General features: G+C 39.3%; 1 protein-coding gene and 1 long non-coding RNA gene across 5 annotated transcripts in view; one reads left to right on the forward strand and one right to left on the reverse strand.

The window, feature by feature from the left end:
- Nucleotides 1-22,578, reverse strand: part of Adamtsl1 (ADAMTS like 1) — an 877,745-nt gene that overhangs the window by 376,144 nt on the left and 479,023 nt on the right. Inside the window, exon 1 of one of the 4 annotated variants that reach the window (XM_034501637.2) lies at nt 6,472-6,701. The exons of the other annotated variants lie outside the window; for them this stretch is intronic. Coding sequence (XP_034357528.1) covers nt 6,472-6,534 — 63 coding nt within the window. The 5' untranslated portion in view covers nt 6,535-6,701. Of the gene's footprint in view, nt 1-6,471; nt 6,702-22,578 lie in introns of those variants that run through there. 4 annotated transcript variants of the gene reach the window in all.
- LOC143442231 (uncharacterized) lies at nt 6,810-17,995 on the forward strand. Its single transcript, XR_013110244.1, has 4 exons — nt 6,810-6,952; nt 9,791-9,950; nt 13,446-13,525; nt 17,816-17,995. It is a non-coding gene; the product is annotated as an uncharacterized LOC143442231 (long non-coding RNA).

The raw sequence follows: 22,578 nt of genomic DNA on the forward strand, positions 1-22,578 counted from the left end.
AATTTGAGATCAGGTATATTCAGTATGTGTTTTTTTTTTAATGTTGTTGTTTTTTTTTTTTTTGGTTGCTGTTGTTTTTTGTTTTAGGGTGTTGTTTGTTTGCTGGTTTGTTGTTATTATTATTTTTTTCATGCTGTGAACCTTTCCTTGTCTTTGGGAGTCTGCCTTTCTCTTTGTCAGTTGTTAACTTTTTGATTTTCTGATATTCTGTCACTGGAGTAAAGTGTTTAGGCTTGGGTTTTGCTTCTTGGTGCCTATTTCATTGCCTTGGCCTTGCTTTGGATCTGGGTAGCTCTCTGGTTATAGTTTAGTTGTCTGGTGCTCTGCTATGGAAGAGATCTCAGATGGCTGGCTACCAGCCTGTCTTGCTTTCCTCATTCCTCTATGCAGCTACAGCTTCTCTGCTTGAAAAGTTGAGCCACTTTTCCTGCTTTCCTGGAACACAGACACCCTCCCAGCTATTTAACACACTCAGAGTATGCAGCAAATAACAAATTGTAAAGATTAAACCACCATTAAGATGATGCGGCATCTTCTTATTTTTCTTTTTCCATATAATAAATGGAAAGAGGTATTAGCACTTACAAGTATGCAGTAGAATGCATAAAATCTAAATTTGAAGCATATGTTATTTATAAAGGTTTTGAGCATGTAACACATTTCCACAAATTTTAGGATTTTCACATAACAAAGGCTATTTCCCATATTTAAATGAACATTCTCAGTGAAGGTTCCTGAGAGTGGAGGGAGGTGGTAAGCTTGAGCCTTCTGGAGACCCAGGCCACTGGGTAGCCTGGCCATTCTAAAAGTTTAAAATGTCTGTGCTAGCTCCTCTACCTTTGGCGAGCAGGTAAAGAGAGTGCTTTGTTCTTGGAGGGTCAACTGAGATGGGTCAGATCCCATAGTTCTGTCTGACACTTTTAACTATACTGACCAGAACTCAACTGAATGGCACAGTCTAGCTGCAAGGAAGGCTGGGAGATTTCAGTTTGTTTCATTGCCCAGTAGTATAAAGAAATGGCTGAATTAGTAATGCTGGGTCTGCTAAACTGAGAGTTTATAAATACTTTATTTTGTGAAACTGTAGCTAAAGTAAATACTGTGTTCTCCTAAGGACAAAGTTTGTGAAAGGAAATGTACTTAAGACCCTAATGGATAAAAAATATACATGAAGTATGCAAAATGATTCATTTTAATTGACAACAGCAAAAAGGATTACTGTTCAATTACTATTGACTGTGCCCATACACATCTAAGACAGAAACACAAAATAGATGTCTTGTTTTTTTGAATTTATTAAGTGCTTTTGACTTGGGCTTTCTCAAAACCAAAAGAGTATAATGCTTTATATTAAAAGTGAATGTTCACAGTTTTTTCCCCCTACTTGTAGAATTTCTTGCTGAGTCACTCTTACTTGCTCATTCAATCACTTATTAAGATTCTGGTATCAGTAGGAGGCATACACATCAGACATTCTGATGTTTCTCCACAGCTTTATAGGGCAGACAGCAATACAGAAATCTAAGTTAAATAGAAATACAAAGACAGAAATAGATGCACAGTAAAGCAAGAACTACAAAGCCACACTAAAAGTTTTAAGCAAAGCAATGAAGTATAATTTTAATGCCTTCTGGTAGGATTTGGAATGGAAATATTCAAGCATAGAAATTATTTCTTCTAAGAAAATTTAGGATTAATTATTGAGATATCTATTTCTTCGACCAAACTAGAGAATAGCACTGAATATAGGAAAGAGTCAAGCTAATTATAATAATTTTTGAGCTTCTTGGAAATAAAACTAATGAAAGGCCAAAGGTCACTGCTGGCTATGGAATAGCCACTGGGCAGCTTTTTGACATGGCCAGCAAACTTGTAACTAACTAACAGCCTTCCATGCTGGGTGCTTTGGCTAGCAAAGTCAAAACAAAGTCAGAACAGTTAAGCTTTATTCCAATGTAGGTTTTAATCTTGAAGTTCGGGAATTGGGGAGATTTAGTCATTTATTTTTGAGCTCATGGAAAGAAGGGGTTGATAGCAACAGCTTACCCAGTTAGCAGGCAGGCTCCCCACACAGCTGTGCTGGCCTATTTCAATTAGGATCCTTTCAGACTTACATCACCTTGGTATGCCAGTCCTAAGCTGCTCAGGAGCCAGGACTGCCAATCAAGCCAAAATTCAACCACATGGTACAATTTTTATGATGCGGACAGAAAAGGACATGAGTTTGTCTCACTCTGGTCAAAACATGAAGCTGGAAGGAAGCTTTCCGAAGAAAACCAGCAAGGATGGCAAGACCAAGACTCAAGTCAGGCATATTCTCCTCTGATCATCTCAGTACATTCATGAATAACTCGGTAGGTTATTAATGGTGATTCAAGAACCACTCTCAAACAGAATGAGACAGAAAGAGACTCATGTCCTCATCCTGAGAAGAGGTCACTCTGAGGTCACTTGACTGGAGACACCTCAGAAACTGGAGAGTCTATTTGCTGAGGAAAGAGCAGAATGGAAATGGAATGATTGAACCCGAGAACGTGTCAGTGCTGGAAGCTGAGAGATACACAAATTGAAAGCAGAACTGCTATTTGACCAAAGAAACTAGACTGTGCACATGAAGTCAGAGGAGAGAAAGCCAAGACTCAGAGCCACCCTGGATGGAGCCTATCATTCCTTGTCTTAGTCAGGTTCACAATTACATTTCATCCCTATGTATAAAGGGAATGGTCTAGATACTGTAGTGGATGCAGAACAAAACACCCACATCTTACAGTCATATAATATAAGCACGAACCCTTACGTTAACTTTAGTGATAAGAATGAACTTGTGTTACCATTAATGCAGAAGATTGTTTCCCACATTCTTCACAGGCATTTATAGAGGGCACTGATAAAATTAATCATCATATAAAGGGACAGACATGTACTCATTTTTATAACCTCTCTATTTCTCCAAAGTCTTTACTATCCATAGACTCTTCCAAGGGAAAACTTCCCTAGTATAGTAGGTGTCTTCTGTAGTTCACTGGTGACCACTACTGGATATTCTTCCCTCAGATAGCATGCATTGGTACACTGGGTCTCATGAAAAGTAGCCCTTGACATAAAAAATTATTAAAGATGAGAACCCAAAAAGACAAGAAAAGTCCCATATGGGAAGTAATTTTTATAATAAAGACCATTATTCCGATGGACTTATAATGAAAATCCTTAGCTTTGACTTTAAGATTGCATAGATACAAGAATAAAAATAAGATGAAGAGTGAGCAGTTATTCAGAAGGGCTTGCACATACATACACATGGACATGTGTTTCTCTCTCTCTCTCTCTCTCTCTCTCTCTCTCTCTCTCTCTCTCTCTCTCTCTCTCTTGAAACAGGCCACAGTGTGTTATAATAAGGGATTTAAACATTCATTCCACAGGCTAATGGTGCTTCTCACCATCCAAGATAGATTCCCTCAGATAATCGTAGAGGAGAGCACAGAGGAGCTGAAGGGAACAGGCTATTGTGTTTGACTAGTTTCCATGTATAAATTAGTGCAGAGACAAAAAAGAAATTCAACAGAAAAACACATGTACTTTATTATAATTCCAAGAGCTACTCTTGCAACTCTCACAATGGCAGGGAAAGGACCTTACAATCACTTAAAAGAAACACAAAGCAAACTCAGGCTTGATTAAATGCATCTCTGACAGGAAGAGATTCAAGTGGAGATGGACACAAGCGTCAGTGACCGGTCATGGGCTTTGGCACATTTCTTTTGATCTAAACAATTGAGACAAAGGAGACAAGGGTGGGAAGATTGGGGGCGTTGAGTAATGTGTCTTAATATGACCTGAATAGCAAGATGAGATTTCTTCATCCATCCTTTGACTACAAATGTCTTTGGTGACATGGTTAACTGTATAATAAAGTATTGACAGTAAGCTCAAATTGACACAAATCACACAGGGGCTCAATCTCCCAGGACTAATGTTCTAGGAAAAAAGGGCTGTTGACAACAATTAAGGCTCCATAACATTCCTTATTTATGTAATTCAAGAACCAAATTTGGATACAGATTATTTATCTGTCAATGAAATGAAGGCTATTTTGATCAAGCAACAAACTGGTCTTGCTACTATACAGACAGGATGTGCGTCATTAATTCTAATACTAGACAAGACTCTTATAATATGTGAAAGAACAGTAGAAATAACAAATCCTCAAATTCACTTTCTGGATCAAGTCTGAAAGTTGAGCTGATGATGTCACACTTCTGGTTCTAAGTCAACTGCAGGTCAGGCTAAAGTTCTCTTTCTCTTAAACCAATAACTCATTTTGGCTGCGAAGCTAAACAAGCGTTTAATGATGGAGCACAATGAGTGTCTGTCATATTACACACATCTTTATAGGCCTTTATGATCTATAAAGCTTATATATCTCCAATGAAGAATATGTCTATAATTCTTGAGCACTTGATATCCACAGTATAAAATACATATAAACAAAGTATAGATTTCTCATCTGTAAAATGGGCTTAAAAGTATCTGATTCACATGGCTATTGTGAGGAGTCACTAGAATGCTTTTCAAACAACTAATCTAATGTTTGACACCTCCAGACACACCCTGCATGACAGACAGTCATTTATAGTTCTTTGTTTTTTTCTAGCATAGCCTTTCAACTTGTAATCACTTAAGCATATGCATAAAACTAACCTGGGTGTGAGATTTTATTCTAATTCCATCATATAATCATAGCAATTCAGACATATATTAAATCCTTTTGAAATAGACACTTTTTTCCAAAGTGAGTCTAATTAATTGTTCAGATACCTATACAAATATTCTAGATATCAAAAGGGAAAGTAGTGTATTTACCAAATGAATAGAAAATCAACCAGCTGCTGAATGAGAGTGTTGTTTAAGTGTAATGAAATCATATTTCCACATGAGAACATCATAACCAGCAATGCGAGCTGGTAATTTGCTTTATGATGCAAGTTAACAGAGAATAGCATACACTTTAAAAACAATCAGAAAGAAGGAAAGATGAGACGAATTAATGATCTACGCAAGTCACAGATCCCATATGGAAAAAACAAGACACCTCTCTTGAACTGCTTGCTCCCCAGTCATAAAGCACACCTTACACACTGTTCATTTCAGTCCTCTGTGAAATCTAGGTCTGGTCTACTCTCCCTAACCCTTTACTATCTGTTTAAATGTTCATGCAAATCGAAACTATTTCTAATTGCAAAGCAGTATTCCAAGTTTAAAGCTTCAGGGGCACAATTGATTACAATATGGCAACGTAAGAAATAGTTGCTTGGTGTCTGGTCACTGTACCCTACTCATCCTCCTGGAGTTTTCCAATTTGTAACAAATGGTGCCCTCCCCTTCATCAAAATTCCAATGTCCATCAAATTTGTCAGAATCAAAGCGGAACAAAATATTCCTACCCCATCAACAAAACAATGTGTCTTATACAATGGTTACACTTTTCCTTCTGAAGATGTTCTGGTGTGCCATAGTTGTGACAGGGAGAGCTAGAGTCACGTTTCTTTGGAATCAGAGTGTGCAAGTTTTGGAATCAAACCTTCAGATGAGATTTGCTAAACTGCCTGCCCAGAACACTTTGGTTTAAAAGAAATGTGCATAGCTATTAATATTTTGAGTGTAGATTTTTTTGGACAGTATATGTTCATTTTCTGCCCATAAAACCAAGTATGAGTCACAATGGAACATTCACTTCGAGTCAAAAATGCAGTGTGTGCTGATGTTCAAGAGAAGAGCCTTATCACTGGGTCTGGAAATCAGCAGGACAAGAACTCCAAGGATCTCTATTTGCCTTCAGAAGTGGATCTGAGATCAAAGACTCTGATCTTCGATTCATAAACAACAGCATTAACTTGCATCCATAAATGAGTATAGTAACTATGAGCTATAATCTGGGTTGACTGTAAACAGGGCTCTCGTTCCTTCTTTTTTTTTCACCTGGTTCAAGAGTCTTTATGTATAAAGGAAAATAATTCACACAAGGCACCGGGAGAACAAGAGAACCAAGCAAGCTCCCCGTCGTCTATCCTTCAGAAAACTCAAACTACCACAGTGAGTTTGATCTCAGGACGTCTGTTCTTCAGATTCCATGCAAACACACAGCTGTTTATATAGTTCTCAGCATATATTATCTGCAGTAGAACATCCTGAAGTTCAAGTCTCAGTATCAGTATCACTCGCTAATTCTAAAACGTCTTTTATATTTGATTTTGCTGGGAAAGTTGGGGTTAAAGTTCTCAGAGTTGAGCACAGAGTTGAGTTGTATTTTGTAAACCATGAAAATTCTTTTTACCTGGAGTTTGAAGATCATACACAGACAGACGGACAGAAGCACACACACACACACACACACACACACACACACACACACACCCTCTAACAGCACCCAGACCAAGTGGCAATAGTAACATATCGAAATGAAAAGGCATTTACCAGGAGTAGGAAAGCCAGAAAGAGCAGCGGTGTGCCAGGAGCTGCCCGACGGCACCATTCCATACTTGGATCTTTGCCGGAATCCGAATCGGACACTGAATAAGCTGCTAAGTGCTCCTCTGCCCGCTGCTGTCACATCCAGTGCTGGGGCTCACACTCCAGCCCTGCCTATCAGCTTCCATCAGCCCCGCTCACATTTCCTGAGCGAGGGTGGGTGGGTGGATGGGTGGGGGGTAAGCTGAATGGAATCTCTCTAGAGCAGGCAGCCAGCCAATCAGACTCCTGCTAATCAGACATGCTGAATAACAAAGCAGTGGGGGGGGGGGGGGGGCCGCAGAGAAAGTGAACAGTGTGAGCGGAAAAGAGGGAAAGGGACTGAAAGTCAAGGGAGCAAGGAGCTGAGCCCGAGAAGAGGAGAGATGTGCAGAGGCAGAAGCGCAAAGCTCAAAGAGGAAGCAGGGCCGTGCTCTGAACCAACCTGGTTAGTGCTCTGTGAGACGCGATTCTTTTTGCCATTTGCCTGGGCTGGTGTCTGTTGCTCTGGAAAGTACAGTAGCTCCCTGTGACGGTGTATTGTTCCATTCAGGAGAGAAACTTAATCCCCGTCAATATAGAACATATGCTATAAAGAGACCAAGCCCTAGTCGGGACTGAATGTGCCCTTTAAGTGTATTCGGTGCTAGCGCTCGCTTCCTCTTCTATAAAGTGCCTTTTTATTTTCCCCTTTGAGTTTGGAAAAGAATACTATAGATGGCTTGGAAAGGTCCTCACTAAATCTAACAACGGCTTTAGTTATTTTCTGTATCAGGGTCTCGGTTTAAAAATAAAGGTCTGGCAAAGCCCTTCTTTGTGGAGTGACAATTTGAAACATCTAATACTTATGAGTTTTAAAGGTACAATAAGACTTATTTAGAGCCCCTAGTTTAAAAGAAACCCTTGACAAAGACTCCAGGATGAGGATGTTGAAATTTGTTGTGAAACAACCGCTGGGTTTTGACACCTTGACAGCTTTTAATTATCTGATTTAGTCCATGACAGGAAAGAAAGGGCGATTTAACCCCCACTTAACCCCAAACATTCTTCAATGGACACCTGACTCAGACTTTCTCAGAGCTGCTATGACAAAAAAAATCATGAGTGGGGTACCACCTCTTTCTTCTTTCACAGTGGAAATAGGGCCGGACAGGTTGAGCTCTGAGGTGCAGTCCAGCTGTAGGAAGGACTAATGAGCTCCGGAGTGACCATATGGCTACAGGAAAAGGCCAGAAGATTGGGAGCCTGTTCCACTCACATCAAGCAAAGCCTGACTGGGCTGTGAGGATTTTTATTACAATATTAGACAAGTGTTAAGTACCCAATATGTTTGTCTTTCCTCCTTATCAGCCCAGGAACTCATTCCATTTGGAATAAAGAATGAAGCAGTAAGCATAGCCCCATTTCCACAGAAGAAGTGTTTTCTTGCAGATCTGTCAGCCCAGAAATACGCAGTGGAGGAGGCAGAGGGCACTTAGAATGCATGTTACTCCCTTTTGTTATAAAAAAAAAAAACAAAAAAACTACCTCACTGTAATAGGCGTGTGAATACAGGCAGGCCTGCCATATACACACCTGCCCGAGGCTTTGCAAGGAGGTGAAGAAAAGCAGGTTGCTCAGCTTTGGTTACCCCTTCCATGTGGTGTATCGATTAGAGAGGAGCTTTTAAAAATCCCACTTTCAGCCTGTCAGGAAAGTCGAGGGCATATGAGGATTCACCTTGGCCCTCAATACTTTATACTAAACTTGGAAAGTTGATAGCACACATCTCTAAGCCCAGAAGGTCCTAATTTTGAAATACACTTTTCCCTTTTAGAATGATTAGTTTTACAAATCTCTGAAAAAGTATTGAATGCACGGAAGCTAAACAACACTCACAAGTAAATGCAGCTACATTGGATAGATATCTCAAGTCCTCAACACATGAAGAAAGGCTGATGAACTGAAATAAACTTGGTCCTAGGCTATGTGCTCGAGTGCTCTCTCTCTCTCTCTCTCTCTCTCTCTCTCTCTCTCTCACACACACACACACACACACACCACACAAATAAACAAACAAACACAGAGAGAGAGAGAGAGAGAGAGAGAGAGAGAGACAAAGAGAGAGAGAGAGAGAGAGAGAGAGAGAGAGACAGAGACAGAGACAGAGACAGAGACAGAGACAGAGACAGAGACAGAGACAGAGAGAGAGAGGAACATTCTGCTACATGGTTTCCCCAGCGTCTTGGGTGAAGAGTTCTAGCCACTTCTACAAAATGGAACATCTCACTTAGCACCATTGTCCTTTTCTTCCCATGAATACTCACTCATTAGACAGTGTCAAACTAGGAGGAAGAACAGGTGTGGGAGAAGGAATACTGTGACATTGTGAACAGCAAGATGCTATTTGTAGAGAAAGAACATTGGCGCGATCAGAGAATTTCACTCTTGCTCTCGTCTGGAGTCTTCTCTTTGGAAACATTCTTCTGAGTTTTGCCATCATGTCAGCATACAAGCAAGATGGTCCCTACAGTGAAGCCCTGGAGTAAGACAGTACTTTAGTCAAGACCTCAGCTGTGAGGTAACCCTGTGGAAGATGCCCATTCCAGTGTCTCCTGTGTGGTCACTTGGCTGACAGCATTTTCTTTTCTATGAGGAGTACCGAGAGAAATGAGAAAAAGCAATTGCTCACTCTGTGGTTCATGTAGTAAAAGGGAGATGGCATGCTGACGTAACTTAAAAAAAAATCAACTTGGGTATGAGTCATTGGGGAAAGTTTTGAAGATGAGCTAACAGAATTTCTAAAGTTTCTGTGACTTTGGATACTTTGAGGTACTTTAAGGAGCTGCTTAAGTGCTCCCACTGCCCAATATGTGTGAAACTGAGGCTCAAAGAGGCAACCTGATGAAGGTCCACAAGCTGGAGCTGGCCCCAGAAGCAGGGTCTTCCGATTTCAAATCCATTCATCTCATTCCATTATAAACACATTTGGGTTTACTTACTTACACATGCACAGATTCAGAGGGTGGCATTGGGCGATAGGGGCTGTGCTGGACAGGGATGCTTGTGGGAGAGGAGAAATGGAGATGACCAGGTTTTCTTGTGCGTATAGCTTACCTGGCAGTGAAAAGTATCTTGTTTTAGTCTACAGCTTCTGTCTCCCAACTTTGTCACTTCTAAGAGCTTTTAAGGGCCAAGGGAAAAATAACATAAACCCTAGGTAATGTAGATCATAGTTACGCAGCTGGGGAAAGACCACTTATGGCACTGAGCAGGGCGTTGGCCTCGTTCCTTTTTTCCTCTTCAGGTATCTAAATTAAAGCCGTCTGCAAGAGTCGGTGCACGGCAGCCTCCAGAAGCTGTGGCAGCCGTCAGCTTGGTTCCCGGTTCCATGCACAATATATTAGGTGAAATGAAAGCAGCAGCAAGAGCCAGTGTCAGGGCTGTCTGAAGCATCATTCCAAACGGTATGGATTTAACAATACTTAATTTAAAAAACACCGGCTTGGACAGAGGCAAGCTGTTAACAGTCAGGGTGCTTTATGGCAGGAAAGAGTGAGCTAAACTTTCGGAATTTCACTCCCTGAGGAAAACGCCTCACAGCTCTTGCTTCAGAGCCACCTGTCTAGTCCTTGAGGTTGGGCCTCTTTGCTTAGCCCTGCAGTAGCAGAAATGGTAGGGCAGAGTTATGGGTACATTTTTGGAGAGTCTCAGGAAGAAGGGCTTTGTGGGGCTGAGTAAGGCCTATGCTCCCTCCTTTGAGGAGGCAGAGATGGCCATCTCTGTATAGTATCAGAGCAAGCCAGCCTTGTTTTCCCCATGGGGATATGGAGAAGGGCTTTAGTATTAGTGGATAATCTGGACATTCAAAGATGGCACAGTGGCAGCAGAAGACTTAGAGGCAGACTGCATTGTTGAAAGCAGGGCTGGAATCTGAGCACAGATTTCAATTTACCCAGTATCCATTTAACATCAAAGTGCACCCATTGTAAATTTCAAGTCATCCTTTGGAGAAACTAGTGAAATAGAGCATGATCCTTATCTACAACCTGCAAGGAAGAACTGCTACTCTCATGCAATAAATAGGCGTACTAAAGTTGCATATTTCCCAAGGACCCCTGGCAGAATAATAGCTACATTTGTTGAGTCTTCAATAAGGTCCCAGACACAGCCATAAGTACTTCATGTGTATTAGTTATTGCAATTCTTTTTCAATCCTAAAGACAGATACATTGATTAGCTTTATATAGATACCACTTATGAGTCAATAACAACCATCCTTCATCCCAGCCAGTACCTTTCTGCTCAGCAGAGGCCTCAGAGTTCAAAATGACATTTCCCAGCCTCCTTTGCAGCTAAGACGATGAGTCTAACCTAGATTTGCCCCCTATGAAACTCTGCCATCATATCTAGGAGGAGGAAGTGAGGCAGAGGTTTGCTTTCATTGTTTATAAAGATGGCCACAGAGCAATATGGTTGCAAACTAGTCATTAACTTTCCACATCAAGAGACAAGGATGAGACATTCATTTGATTAGCTGCACCAGAGAAACTGGACCCAGTCCTCATCATCCTTTCATTCCAACATCTTTTGCAGTCATCAGATAACTTCCATGGCAGTTCCCATAGTGATATGTTTCTGCAAAGTAGTCTAGACCCCCTCAGAGAGTTTATTTTGCAATCTTTTTCCTTGGAAATTCAAACTTTATGTGATTTAATACTTAGAAACAAATACTTGACCGAACTGAGAAGACAGAACTGTTTCCAACCTGTACACTTGAAGCCAGGGTTCTTCATTATTCTATTTAGCTAGAGCTAGGTAATGGTTCTCAGAGGTTTACTACTGAATGATAGTCAATCAATGCTTAGTATATACCTACTGTGTGTACAATGTAAGGATCCTGGAAAGAGTGAAACTGTATTTATTTATTTATTTATTTATTTATTTATTTATTTATTTATTGTGGTTCCTTTTGACACAGAGTGACTTATCATTGTAATTCAAACCTCAGCAAATGTGGTTGTAATATCCATGTATTAAACCCAAGTGTAATATATAAATCCAAGGGCTTTGATTCTTAGTTTGATACTATTTCCATGACATCATTCTTCACAGATAAAATAATTATTCCAGAGCCAGACAATAAGGTGAAGGACTGTTAACAGATTTATAGACGATACAGAGCGAGCAGGATGAAAATGGAAAAGCTGAATTCCTCTGCATGGCATTCAAGGACCACTATGATCTGCTTTTAGTCTAAGAGGAAAGAAAGTCACCCTCCAGCCCTTCAGTAGCAAACTCTAATTGTTTTTCCCTGAACCCCTGCAAAACTGCTCCCCCATGTGGACAGGCATTTTTGTCAAACTTCTTTCTTTCTTTCTTTCTTTCTTTCTTTCTTTCTTTTTTATTAGATATTTTATTTACACTTCAGATGCCATCCCCTTTCCCCATTCCCCCCACCCTTAGAAAACCCCTATCCCATGCCCCCTTTTCCTTTTTGCACTTACACATTTTTTTAAAAAAATGTTAATCAAACGCTTTATAAGTTTGGTAATTATCTTGATACTATAATTTGTTTTAAGAATTGTATATTGCAGAATAATCAGCCTTGGTGTATCTACTCATCAAGCAAGCTGGGCAGACCTGCTCTAACCTCTGAGGTCCTGGAATTCCAGCTGGATGCAGTGACGACACAGCATCAGAGGCTTATCAATTTACTCTTCCCCCCCACTCCTCTTCTAATATCTCAACACCCATAATCAGCTTGAAGAAGCTAATGAAGAGTCAGCGCCCCTATTCCCTGGGCTTGGGGACTAAGGTGGTAAATGTTGGGCTGTCTTTCTAGGGAAAAGTAGTGGGTTTGTGGGAATAGAAAGGATTAGCTAGGATTTATTGCATAGCCATAACCTATTGGTAGAAATCTGTACAATTATTATCAAGATGAAGATATAATTTCCTAAATGGCACCAATTTACTTTGATTAAAAATTTTAAGGTTTTCATTGGTACAAGCTTCTTATTGATATAAAAGTGAGATGAATATTGTTACTCTCATAGGCATTGTACCAGTATAACACATTTAGGAATACAAGGCTTAGACCCAGTCCTTCTTTAACTTTTTTAACAGATTTGAGATGGTTAGCCTGTGAGTTAAGGGACTATAGCAAATTCATGGCTTGGAGTTTATTGTTAGGGTGTTTTCTATGTTTTATTTAGAAATAGCTGAGTGGAGTTAACAGACAACAGTCCAGATTACTTTACATGGATAGTTGGTTTTCAAAACATCAGAAGTCCACAGAATTGACGTCAAACTTCTTTCTTGTCAGCAAATTAACATGTCCACAGAGTATAGAAGGAACAAAGAAAAGCAAGTGTGTGTGTATGTGTGGGGGGGGGGGGGGAGTGGGGAGGGGAGATCAGAGAAAAAGCAACCAGGAACATTGCAAAAGAAAAATGGTCTCTGGAACTAAATAAATAAATAAATAAATAAAAATAGATTGAATGCAAAATATAATTTGAATTTCAGCCATGCACCCAAATTGTGGAAAATCAGAATACTTTTCCTCCAAAACAGAATAGATCATTAGTCATCTTCTTTTCATGCTAATTCAGTTGTATTTCCAAATTAATAAAATTATTAATGGTTTCTATGCAAAATTATGATAATCTCATGTGACAGTTATAAACGTTGTGATAAAGAGTTAGTAGGACCTATCAATTAATGAGATGACAAAAGAAAGTTCTTAATTTAAACTAACATGAGTTAGTTTATTTTCTTTTTGCCTTTTAATTTTTGCTTTTTAAATTTGACAGAAATCATATATACTTATGATGTACAACAGAATGGTCTAAAATAAATATAGTGTGTATAATAGATAAATCCGGCAAATTAACAGGAGCACCATCTCCTGTACTTAGGATTAGTGTTTGCGCTGACTTAATATATATATTTTTAATTTCCAGAAAGGACTTGGAATCTGTTTCCTTCTTGAAATTATGGTGGTCCTTCTTAGCAACGACTTTCGTGAAGGAATTTGGAACTTGTAAGTATGATAAAAATGGAAAGCAAACTAAGGCTACAACTCAGAGAACTGGATAAAAGCCAAGGACAACAAAATGTTCACCATGGATGCAGGTGTCCTGCGGGGAAAGATGGGGTGTGGTAGAGAAACTCAGGTAAAGGAAGCCAGAGATTTGTCTTTTTTACACGTCCATTTCCGCCCCATTAGAATCCAAATCTGTTTTCCCAGCACAGAAACAAGCAGTGCTGGGAAGCCTTGGGTGTGGGAGGAGTCCTGTTATTCCCCGTTTAGACTGTAGGATGGTAGCTAGCCACAGGAGCTTTGGGAGACAGCTGGTCAGGACACAGGTGCCAACCCTGGGGATTCTTGTCTTTAAGAGAAGCAGCCAGCAAGCTTGCCCTGTGAGAATGACAAGGTCATTCTCAGAGGATCCTTGGTGGGGACATGGCTATGCAAAATAAAGATTAGCAGAGCCTACTAAATAATGAAATGATACAAGAAATTTCTTAATTTAACGATTAGTTTATTTCCTAAGTTATTTGCTTTTTAAATTTGACGGAAACTATATATAGTTATGATGTACAACAGGATGGTTCAACATAACTATACTCTGTAAAATAGATAAATCAAGCTAATTAGCATATGCATTATCTCAGTGCAAGCTGATTAACATGTGCGCGTGCACTTGGTGCCAGCGACCGCTTTCTCAAACTCTACCTTAAAGAAAGAAGCAAGAGCATCCCCAACCAAATGGTTCTATAGCCTGGTGGTTGGTCACAATGTTTTCCCATATGGGCCCACCTCTCCCTCTGTTGCATGAACCAAGACAGAAATACACTTGACTGACTCAGAGTGGCCTTGAGGGAGTGTTTTGTCACCATTGCCACATAGCTACTCTCGAAACAGTTTGAATTTTAAACCACAGGGGGCATTTTTAGGAAAATTTTATTTTAAATAACATATCTGTGACAAAAACTTTGTCTTTCAATATCTTTTCTTTCTATATTTTGGTAATAAAGTCTGTGTGCATGGCCACCCAGACTCTGTGGAGGACTTTGTGTGCCCATGAGACCAAATGCTCACTAAAATGGTGGAAGTAGAGGGAGGGCATGTAGCTTTAAATAACGTGCCCCAGAGGGAGAGAGCCATCCCCTTTGTCTTTCCTGATTTTGTGGCTGGAATGATGGTGTGAAGACTGGGGCAGCCTTTTTACACCACAAGTTTACAAGGGAAGGTTTCCATTCCCTCACCTCAAAGAGCATGATGCACCTGGAATTCCCTCCTGCAGCCTTCAGTGAGAGAAAGATGAGTGTCTGATACCCATAGGCTTAAAATATATGAGCAGCAAAAGTATGCAAAAGCAATTAAACAGGCAGGCAGAGCTAAGTAAGTCCCAGAGCTAGACCATTTCATACTGGCCTTTTGCACAATAACCTCAGATGATCTATGGATGAACAGTATGACTAATGTTTATCTTAGAAACACCTAAAACAAGTACTCCTGAGATCTTAAAGCACCGAGGATAATTTTGTTCCTCCTGCTCAATAATATAAAAGTGCTTCTGACAAATTCTTAGAAGGTAATGGTCAAATGTGGAAAGTCTGTCTTTGCTCCGTTAGTGTGTTTCATATTTTAGGTAACAAGAATCATGTAAGTCCCTGGGCTTCTCTCTCTCCTTCACTACCAGGAAGCTCAGAACAGTGGCTGTGCTCAGCTGTCTCACACTTCACAAACCCTAGGTTTAAAACCTCTTCACACCTTTGTTGCATAGTTTAATATCTCATGTAGGTCGTTTACTTTTTACATTGCAAGTGTGCTTCAAACAACCTTTCAGTTTGTTTGGGAAAAGATGATTTATAACTACCACCAACACCAGCAGCACAAGTAGCAGCAGCCACAACAACATCAACAACAAAATCACTGTAATTCTGATGGGGAAGCAGATCTTCATGCCCACTTAATGAGACCACTAAACTCCACAGTGATATCTTGGTGCCAAGATGCTGTTCTTGGGGTGACTGGTCTGAGTTTTGTTGTCTATCATGGCTGACTTTCAAAGCCTTATTTTTTCTTATATAAGTCAATTATTCCTTGTGAGTTACTTCAGGGGAACAATATGCAAATGGAAAGGCTCATTGTCCTATCATCCAGTTCAACCCCTTAGTGGAACAGAAATAACACACCCTGACATCCTAGCTTCTTTTATCTACTTTTCACTAATCTAGTCTCTGACTTAGTGAACTAATTGTTTCCTTCACCTCCTGCAACAAGTGACATAGGGACAGATGAGGAACATAGAGAATCTAAGTCTTGACATTACAATGTATTGTCTGCATCAGACTCTGGTTGGCCCGGTTACTTATAACCCTAAAGTCAATGAAGCTGGAGATGACAAACATGTCGTGTGTCTCTAGGAGCCTGGAAAAGACAGTCTGGGCAATAACTGTTGTTATTACTGCCAAAAGATAAAACTGTAAAACCCTCAAACAGGATTTTGAAGGCAGTATGCCTTGTCTGTTCTTTCACACTTAAGCCCCAGCCAACGTCTACTGAAGTCATAAATTTAAAAGAATTAGCTTATTTACTCAAAAAATTAAATGAAGAGTCGTGTTATAGTTCAGTAATTCCATTCCTAGATATATACCCCAAAGAAAGAAGTCTAACAAGTGTTTGTACATATATGTTCATCACAGTATTATGTACAATAGTCAAAGGTCGATGCAACCCAAATGTCTACTGACAAATGAGCAGCTAAACACCACATTACCTATGATGAAATATTACTCAGATTGAAAAAAGAAGGGAATTCTGAGTCTATTCTTACAGCATAGACGAGGCATGCGTGACCCACCTATTTAATATGCCCAGAATAATAAGATTCACAGAGACAGAGGGGAGATGGTGTTTTTCAGGAGTTAGAGAAACAGAATTAATGTTTAATGGTTCAGAGTTGAAGAGGATGATGAACAGTCCAATAATGTGAGGACATTTAATACTGCTTAATACAGCCAAGATGGCTACCCTGGTAAATTTCATGTCATATATGTTTACCACAAAGTATTTTTAAAGGACAGGAAAAAAATAAAGGAAAACTCAATTTACCATATAAAATCCATGCACGTTATCTCCTACTTTAAACTGTTTTAAGTCTGAGCGACCTGCAACTTGATGTGATGATAAACACAGTTTGGTTTTTTGCAGTTGAAAACCGACCAGTTTTGCCAGCTCACAGATATCTCATCCTAAGGGCAAGAGGCTAGCTAGCAAGAACTGGGGCTCTGCTCCCCATTCTGTTTTCACAGGTAGAGCTGGGCCTCCGTTCTCTCCATGGCTGTGTCTGAGGCTGCTCTCAGGGCATCTCCACTCACCCTCCCTGGACATGTGAGTCAGTCTGCTTTCTTGCAGAGGACTTTCATGCTGTCCATGATATCAGGTGTCTGTCTACTTGCACTTGTATCTATTTGTGTGATTGTGGGAATTATTTCAGTGTGGTTTTTCCAGTATCTAGCAGAGGGCTAAGCAAACACAAACATGCATGTATATAATGGGTGTTCTCATGTTAAGCACACTTTAACATGCAGACTTTATATAAACACACACATAGATCTTCAGGTATGAACATTCATAGATGTTTATAAATGTCTTCCACCCATTCATCAATGAAGCAAAATGCCTGTCCCCTTTTTCCTACTTCTCAAGAACCACTCTTGTGACTCCCCGTCATGTTCTTCTTCAATATTTTCATACTTGAGGTCTCTAATCCGAAGGTCTATGTAAGATACTACTTTGCAAATGAATGTGATTTTATTCTCTTTTACATTTTTATTCTGGGTTACAAGGTTTCTAATGAAAAAGTTGGGCAGATTACATTAAAAGGTAAAATCAGTTCATTTAAACTTATCTTATGTGTAGACAAGAATAATGTATTTGACTGCTGGTAGTGTCATAAGGCAGTGATAATCTATGAGGTTAACTATGTGCTGATTGGCTCAATTTAGCCACTTATAAGGTCATACATATTTTAAAAATATGCTGCATTTGATCGAGATGTACACATTCCGTTAATGAAAATAAAAATATATGTCTAAAAATATTCAAATTCTACCATAAGTCAATAATCAATAAACCAAAAGCAACTATCACAGTCGAGTCATTGAGTTTTCTCACCAAAGAAAAAAATATATCTGTGGAATATTATCAGCAATTCCATAATTTAAAAAAATACTTAAAAATATATAATAAAATTTGATACTGAGGTATACATACTTTAGTAATACATTTCTTAACAATGGAATGGGATTTTGTTTACAGGACAATTCTCTGCTCTGTGGATAACAAAAGTGTCACGCAAAATCTTCAAGAGTTTGTTCAAGGAAGAAATTACTTTTGCAACATATGAACGCTGTGAGGAGAAGCCTGGGTTGGGGGTTGGCAGGGAGAGCCACAGCACTCTCAGGTAAAGCCTGCATGTACACCCAGTAAAACTTGGGAATTAAATTCACTCTGCCTCAGATTTCATTTTCTCCCTATTAAATCAGAGTACAACACAGGCATCACACAACCTGCCATAAATAATTCTTCACAACTGTCTGCTTCACTTTGGAGTGTTCTGGCCTCTCTCCAACCATAAACCTGCATTTACTTTTACCACTAAAAGGCCAGCCCAGTGGAGTCAGGCTGAGGAAGCTGAACCTGAAAGGGGGTGGGCTGTTCAGACAGCTCCTCTGCCTGCAGCATCATTCACAGCAAACAAACAGGGCTTTCGTCAGGGAGCTGGGCAAGCCCTTGAAGACTCTTGACAAGATTTATAAATAAGATACAGTGTTTATTTATTATTTGAAGAAAACTTTCCGTTGTGCTCGCTTTCGTAATATAATATGATCTATATTTTTGCCAAGAGTAGGGTGTGGTTGCTCAGCGGCTTAGCTGATCATGAAATGTCATGCTTCAGACTTGAGTCAGAGCATCAAAACAATGCAGCTCTGGACTGTGAATGCCAGCCTTTCCCCTGCTTCTGCTGGATCCCACCGAATCCCAGTGGGGAATGCTGGTAGTCTTCCTCCCTAGCCTGCTAACCAGACAATCTGCTGGGGCATCTGGAGTCTATACTCATTTCACCTGTTCACTTCTTCATTCTGAGGGCATAGTCCTTTGCAACCAGAAGTCCATCCCATACTTCCTTTATCCCTTTCTTCTCTCCCTGTTCTTTTTTTAGTTGTTACTTAAATCTGAATGAGAGGAACCCAGCTTTGTGATTGCTGTCCCAAACTCCTAGCAATAGTGAGCTCTTGTTTTACAATAATGTTCCAAGTGCACGTTGCAGGCCTTTCCTTTAAGAGAATCAGGGATCATTTTTTAAAAATGAAATGACATGCTTTAATATTTTCCCATAGAATCTAACTAAGCCTGATAGGTTTAGCTAACTAACTTGATTAGCAATGTGTGCTGATTTGTAAAGTTTTGCATGGAAAATTTCGAAATGTAGGGACTTAGCTTCTCCTGGTCACCACTGGAACCCAAACACTCCCAAAACAACACTGTTCTAAGGTACCCAGGTATTTCTGATTAAAGTAACAAGTGAGATGTCCCCAGGGAAGCAGTGTGATTGAAATATAAATAGCAACATCCTTAGCATTGAACTAGGGGTCAGAGTGGCATACCCAGTATACCCAATAAAATACCAGTAAAAAACAATGAAATACAAAGGACACTTTGTTTATTATGTATTATTTCCTGGATAATGTCATTTTAACATGGAAAACATGTATATCTCACTCTAATATGACATGGTCAACAGCAGATATTAAGGTCTCAATTTAATACTTGATGAAAGTTTCAATAATGGATGGTTTCAACATGTAGAACTATTGTCTCAAAGAGATGTATACATTATAATAACAGGGTAACCTCTATAATTCAGTATAGTACAACTTTCAGAAAAACCTACAACTTTCATTTTAAAGGTTCTTTTTGTTTAAAACATATCTTCTCAAAGCAGCAAATATTGTTTATTAAAATACTGTTGATACAGGAATAAGACTATGAGCTCAGAACATGCAGGAAAATATTTTTGTCATAAAAAAATGAAAGAACTGCTCTAGTCTTTTCAAGATCCAAGATTTTATTGCTCTGGCCTTAAAAACTCACCCATGAGGAAAGCATACTTTTACAAGTCACTCAGATTTCCCATTACCATTGGACAGAACTCTTCCTCAGTCAACATCTTCTGGCCCAGCCCTACTCAGCATATATGAAACCTCGATTAAGCTGTTTTCTCTAAGGAATATTCTGGAAATCTTATGAACTAAGTCAAGGAGAAGCTAGCATGTACCATAATTGAATCTACAAGCTTTACACTCAAGTACTCACATCCTATATTCATACCTCTATAGGGAAAGTAAGTTACCTTTTAACCATGAGTTAATTCAGTAATAAATCAGAGAATCAATGTTTTATAACAAGCATCTAAAACAAGAGAAAAATATCTAGTGAAATACAAGTATATCCCACACAATAAGGATGTAATTGCCAGGTAACATGGTGTGTGTGTGTGTGTGTGTGTGTGTGTGTGTGTGTGTGTGTATGTTTATGTTTTATTGTTGAACTATATACACTAGTCACCACTAGGTTGAATTATTTGTTCCTATGAACACACACAAAAATCTTTTCAAACTATTGATTTAAAAAAAATAAAAAGAGTTTTCCAAAGTGCTTTAAAAGTCCATCTTTCTTCTTCAAAACCCTGAGATCTGGTGGTCAACTTTCACAACAGCAGAAAATGGGTAGAGCAGACAGGCTTAGTCTTCAAAGGATGAGATGCAGCAGTGCATGTACCTAGTGATTTAGAACCCCAGAAGCCCAGATCACTGACTCCAGCCTAGTGCACGGAATAGATTTGATTGCTGAGACACAGGCATATCCTTTCTTCTGTCTCTGGAGGAGAGTGGATGTCAACTATGCCTACTGGTGATTGTACATGAGCTAAGACAGAATATAAGCAAGCTGAAGAATTCTCAAGGTAAAAAAAACATTTTTCATTGAAAACATAATGTGCATAAAGAAAATTACAAGTAGGAATACTTTCTATATCCTGAGGGGAAAGAGAAGGCCCAGAGGCTTTTCCCAAGTCCTCTTTGTTCCCTAGCTTCCTGTGCTTTTGTTTAAAGAACTCAGAATTTGTTCTGGCTTCTTTAGAACAGAGAGATGCGCCAGAGGTGAAATTATTCTATGCAGAAGTTCTTCTCTTTTTTTGTGTATAATTGATCGTTTTTGATATATGGTTAATATACCTATTTTTTTTGTAATTTTATTTTATACTAACTGATATATCAGTATCCCCTCTTATTTACCAAAATTGTTTCCCACATTTGTAGCTCAACTCCATGTTAGATCAGTCATTTAAAAGTCCCCAGCATCCTAACCTATGATAAATGACAATATACATAAAGTACATAGATATTAAAGGGATTTCCTAGGGACACATAATTTAAAGATTTTGAAGTGTGAGGTGACAAAATTGTAATTGGAGGAGGAAGAGAAGGAAGAGTTTCTTTCAAAATGAAAAGACTGTGCATATTTCTAAGGACTGTTTTAGATTTTACAGGAGTGGGACAGCCAGATATCATGCCTGGTTTTGTGGTGGTTACATTGTACTCTAGAAAAGATATGGAACAAAAATGTTAAAAGGAGTAGGTAATTTCAGATAATACTAAGTGCCACGATGCAGAGACAGCTGACATAGGCATAAGGGTGAAGAAGACACTGGGATGTTGTTTGAGGGTAATAATGATGTGGGTAAGATCTCAATGAAAAAATAAAAGTAGTCTCCATTTCCAGAGAGATAAAGGGATGTATATTTGAAAACTAGAATTGAAAGAACCTTTATTTTTAAATCTTTCTAACTTGAAAAGAAAATGAAATAAAAATACGTTTACTGAACAAAGAAAAAAAGAAGTCCAGGCAGTTGCAGATGTTTATAGAAGTTTATCTAAAATGAATATGTTAGATATTACGTCCGATGACCCTTGCTCAGCCTGCAAACAGTGTCCTAGCAATTTTCGCGTGGATAGTGCTGTTCACAACCTTGGTTCCCTGGTTAAGAGATTTATGTAGGAAGTCTAGTAGCCTGAGCAATCAGAGCCCACTGATGAAGGGTGGAGCAGTGAGCTGTGCTGTCCACCACAGCACAGAAGGAGAGTATGCAACAGAGGGCTGAACCCAGTCTATCTGGCTAACAAGGTCTATTAAGCACCAATAGCACTTATGTAGACCTTTCCTGGAGTCCTAGGAATAATTACAGCATCTCTAACCTCAGAGGAGTACGGAAAACTTGAAGGCTGTTCAGAGGAAGTCAACCAAGATGATTAAGAATTGAATAATGGGGCCTCTGAGAAAAGGTATAGCCAAACTGGAGTTACTTAGCCTGGATTATTTATCTTGGTGAGGACACATCCAAGGTGGGGCTTAATGTGGTCTTCAAGAATATGAAAGGTAATGGTGACTAACTGTTCTTTATGACCTCAATGAAGAGAACAAGTTGAAATAGGAGGGCTTTGAGTTAGAGATAAGAATTTTGGATTATGAGGTATTCAAGACACAATGAATTTACACACGCACACATTTTGAGTTTACTTCTTTAACTTTTAATCAGGGGGATATTAACCTTAGATCTTCAAGCCATTTCACCCTGCTGGGGCTGGAAATTCTTAGTAAGTCAGCTGAAATTTTGTAGATATGTCTATATACATACACATTTGTTTTCCAGGGAGAGAATTGGCAACTTTTGTTATATGAGGTCTATACTACATATGCCTTAAAAAATTCACTGCTTAAAGTTCTTGTTTATAGTCTCATTGGTTTAGATCAACCGAGGTGCACCTTCTTCTAGAGGAGAAGAGTGGACAAGATGCCATTTGAAGTCACTCTAGATTCTTATAAAATGTTTTAGAAACTTTGAGACTTGTGAGAATGAGACAGCAAAGAGAAGAGAGAGGGAAGAAGGTGGAGGGAGGAAGAGAGGGAGGGGGCAGGGGGAGAGGGAGAGGGAGAGGAAGGAGAAGAGGTGGAGAGGGGAG

This window comes from Arvicanthis niloticus, chromosome 5, assembly GCF_011762505.2.
Source record: "Arvicanthis niloticus isolate mArvNil1 chromosome 5, mArvNil1.pat.X, whole genome shotgun sequence".
NCBI lineage: Eukaryota > Metazoa > Chordata > Mammalia > Rodentia > Muridae > Arvicanthis > Arvicanthis niloticus.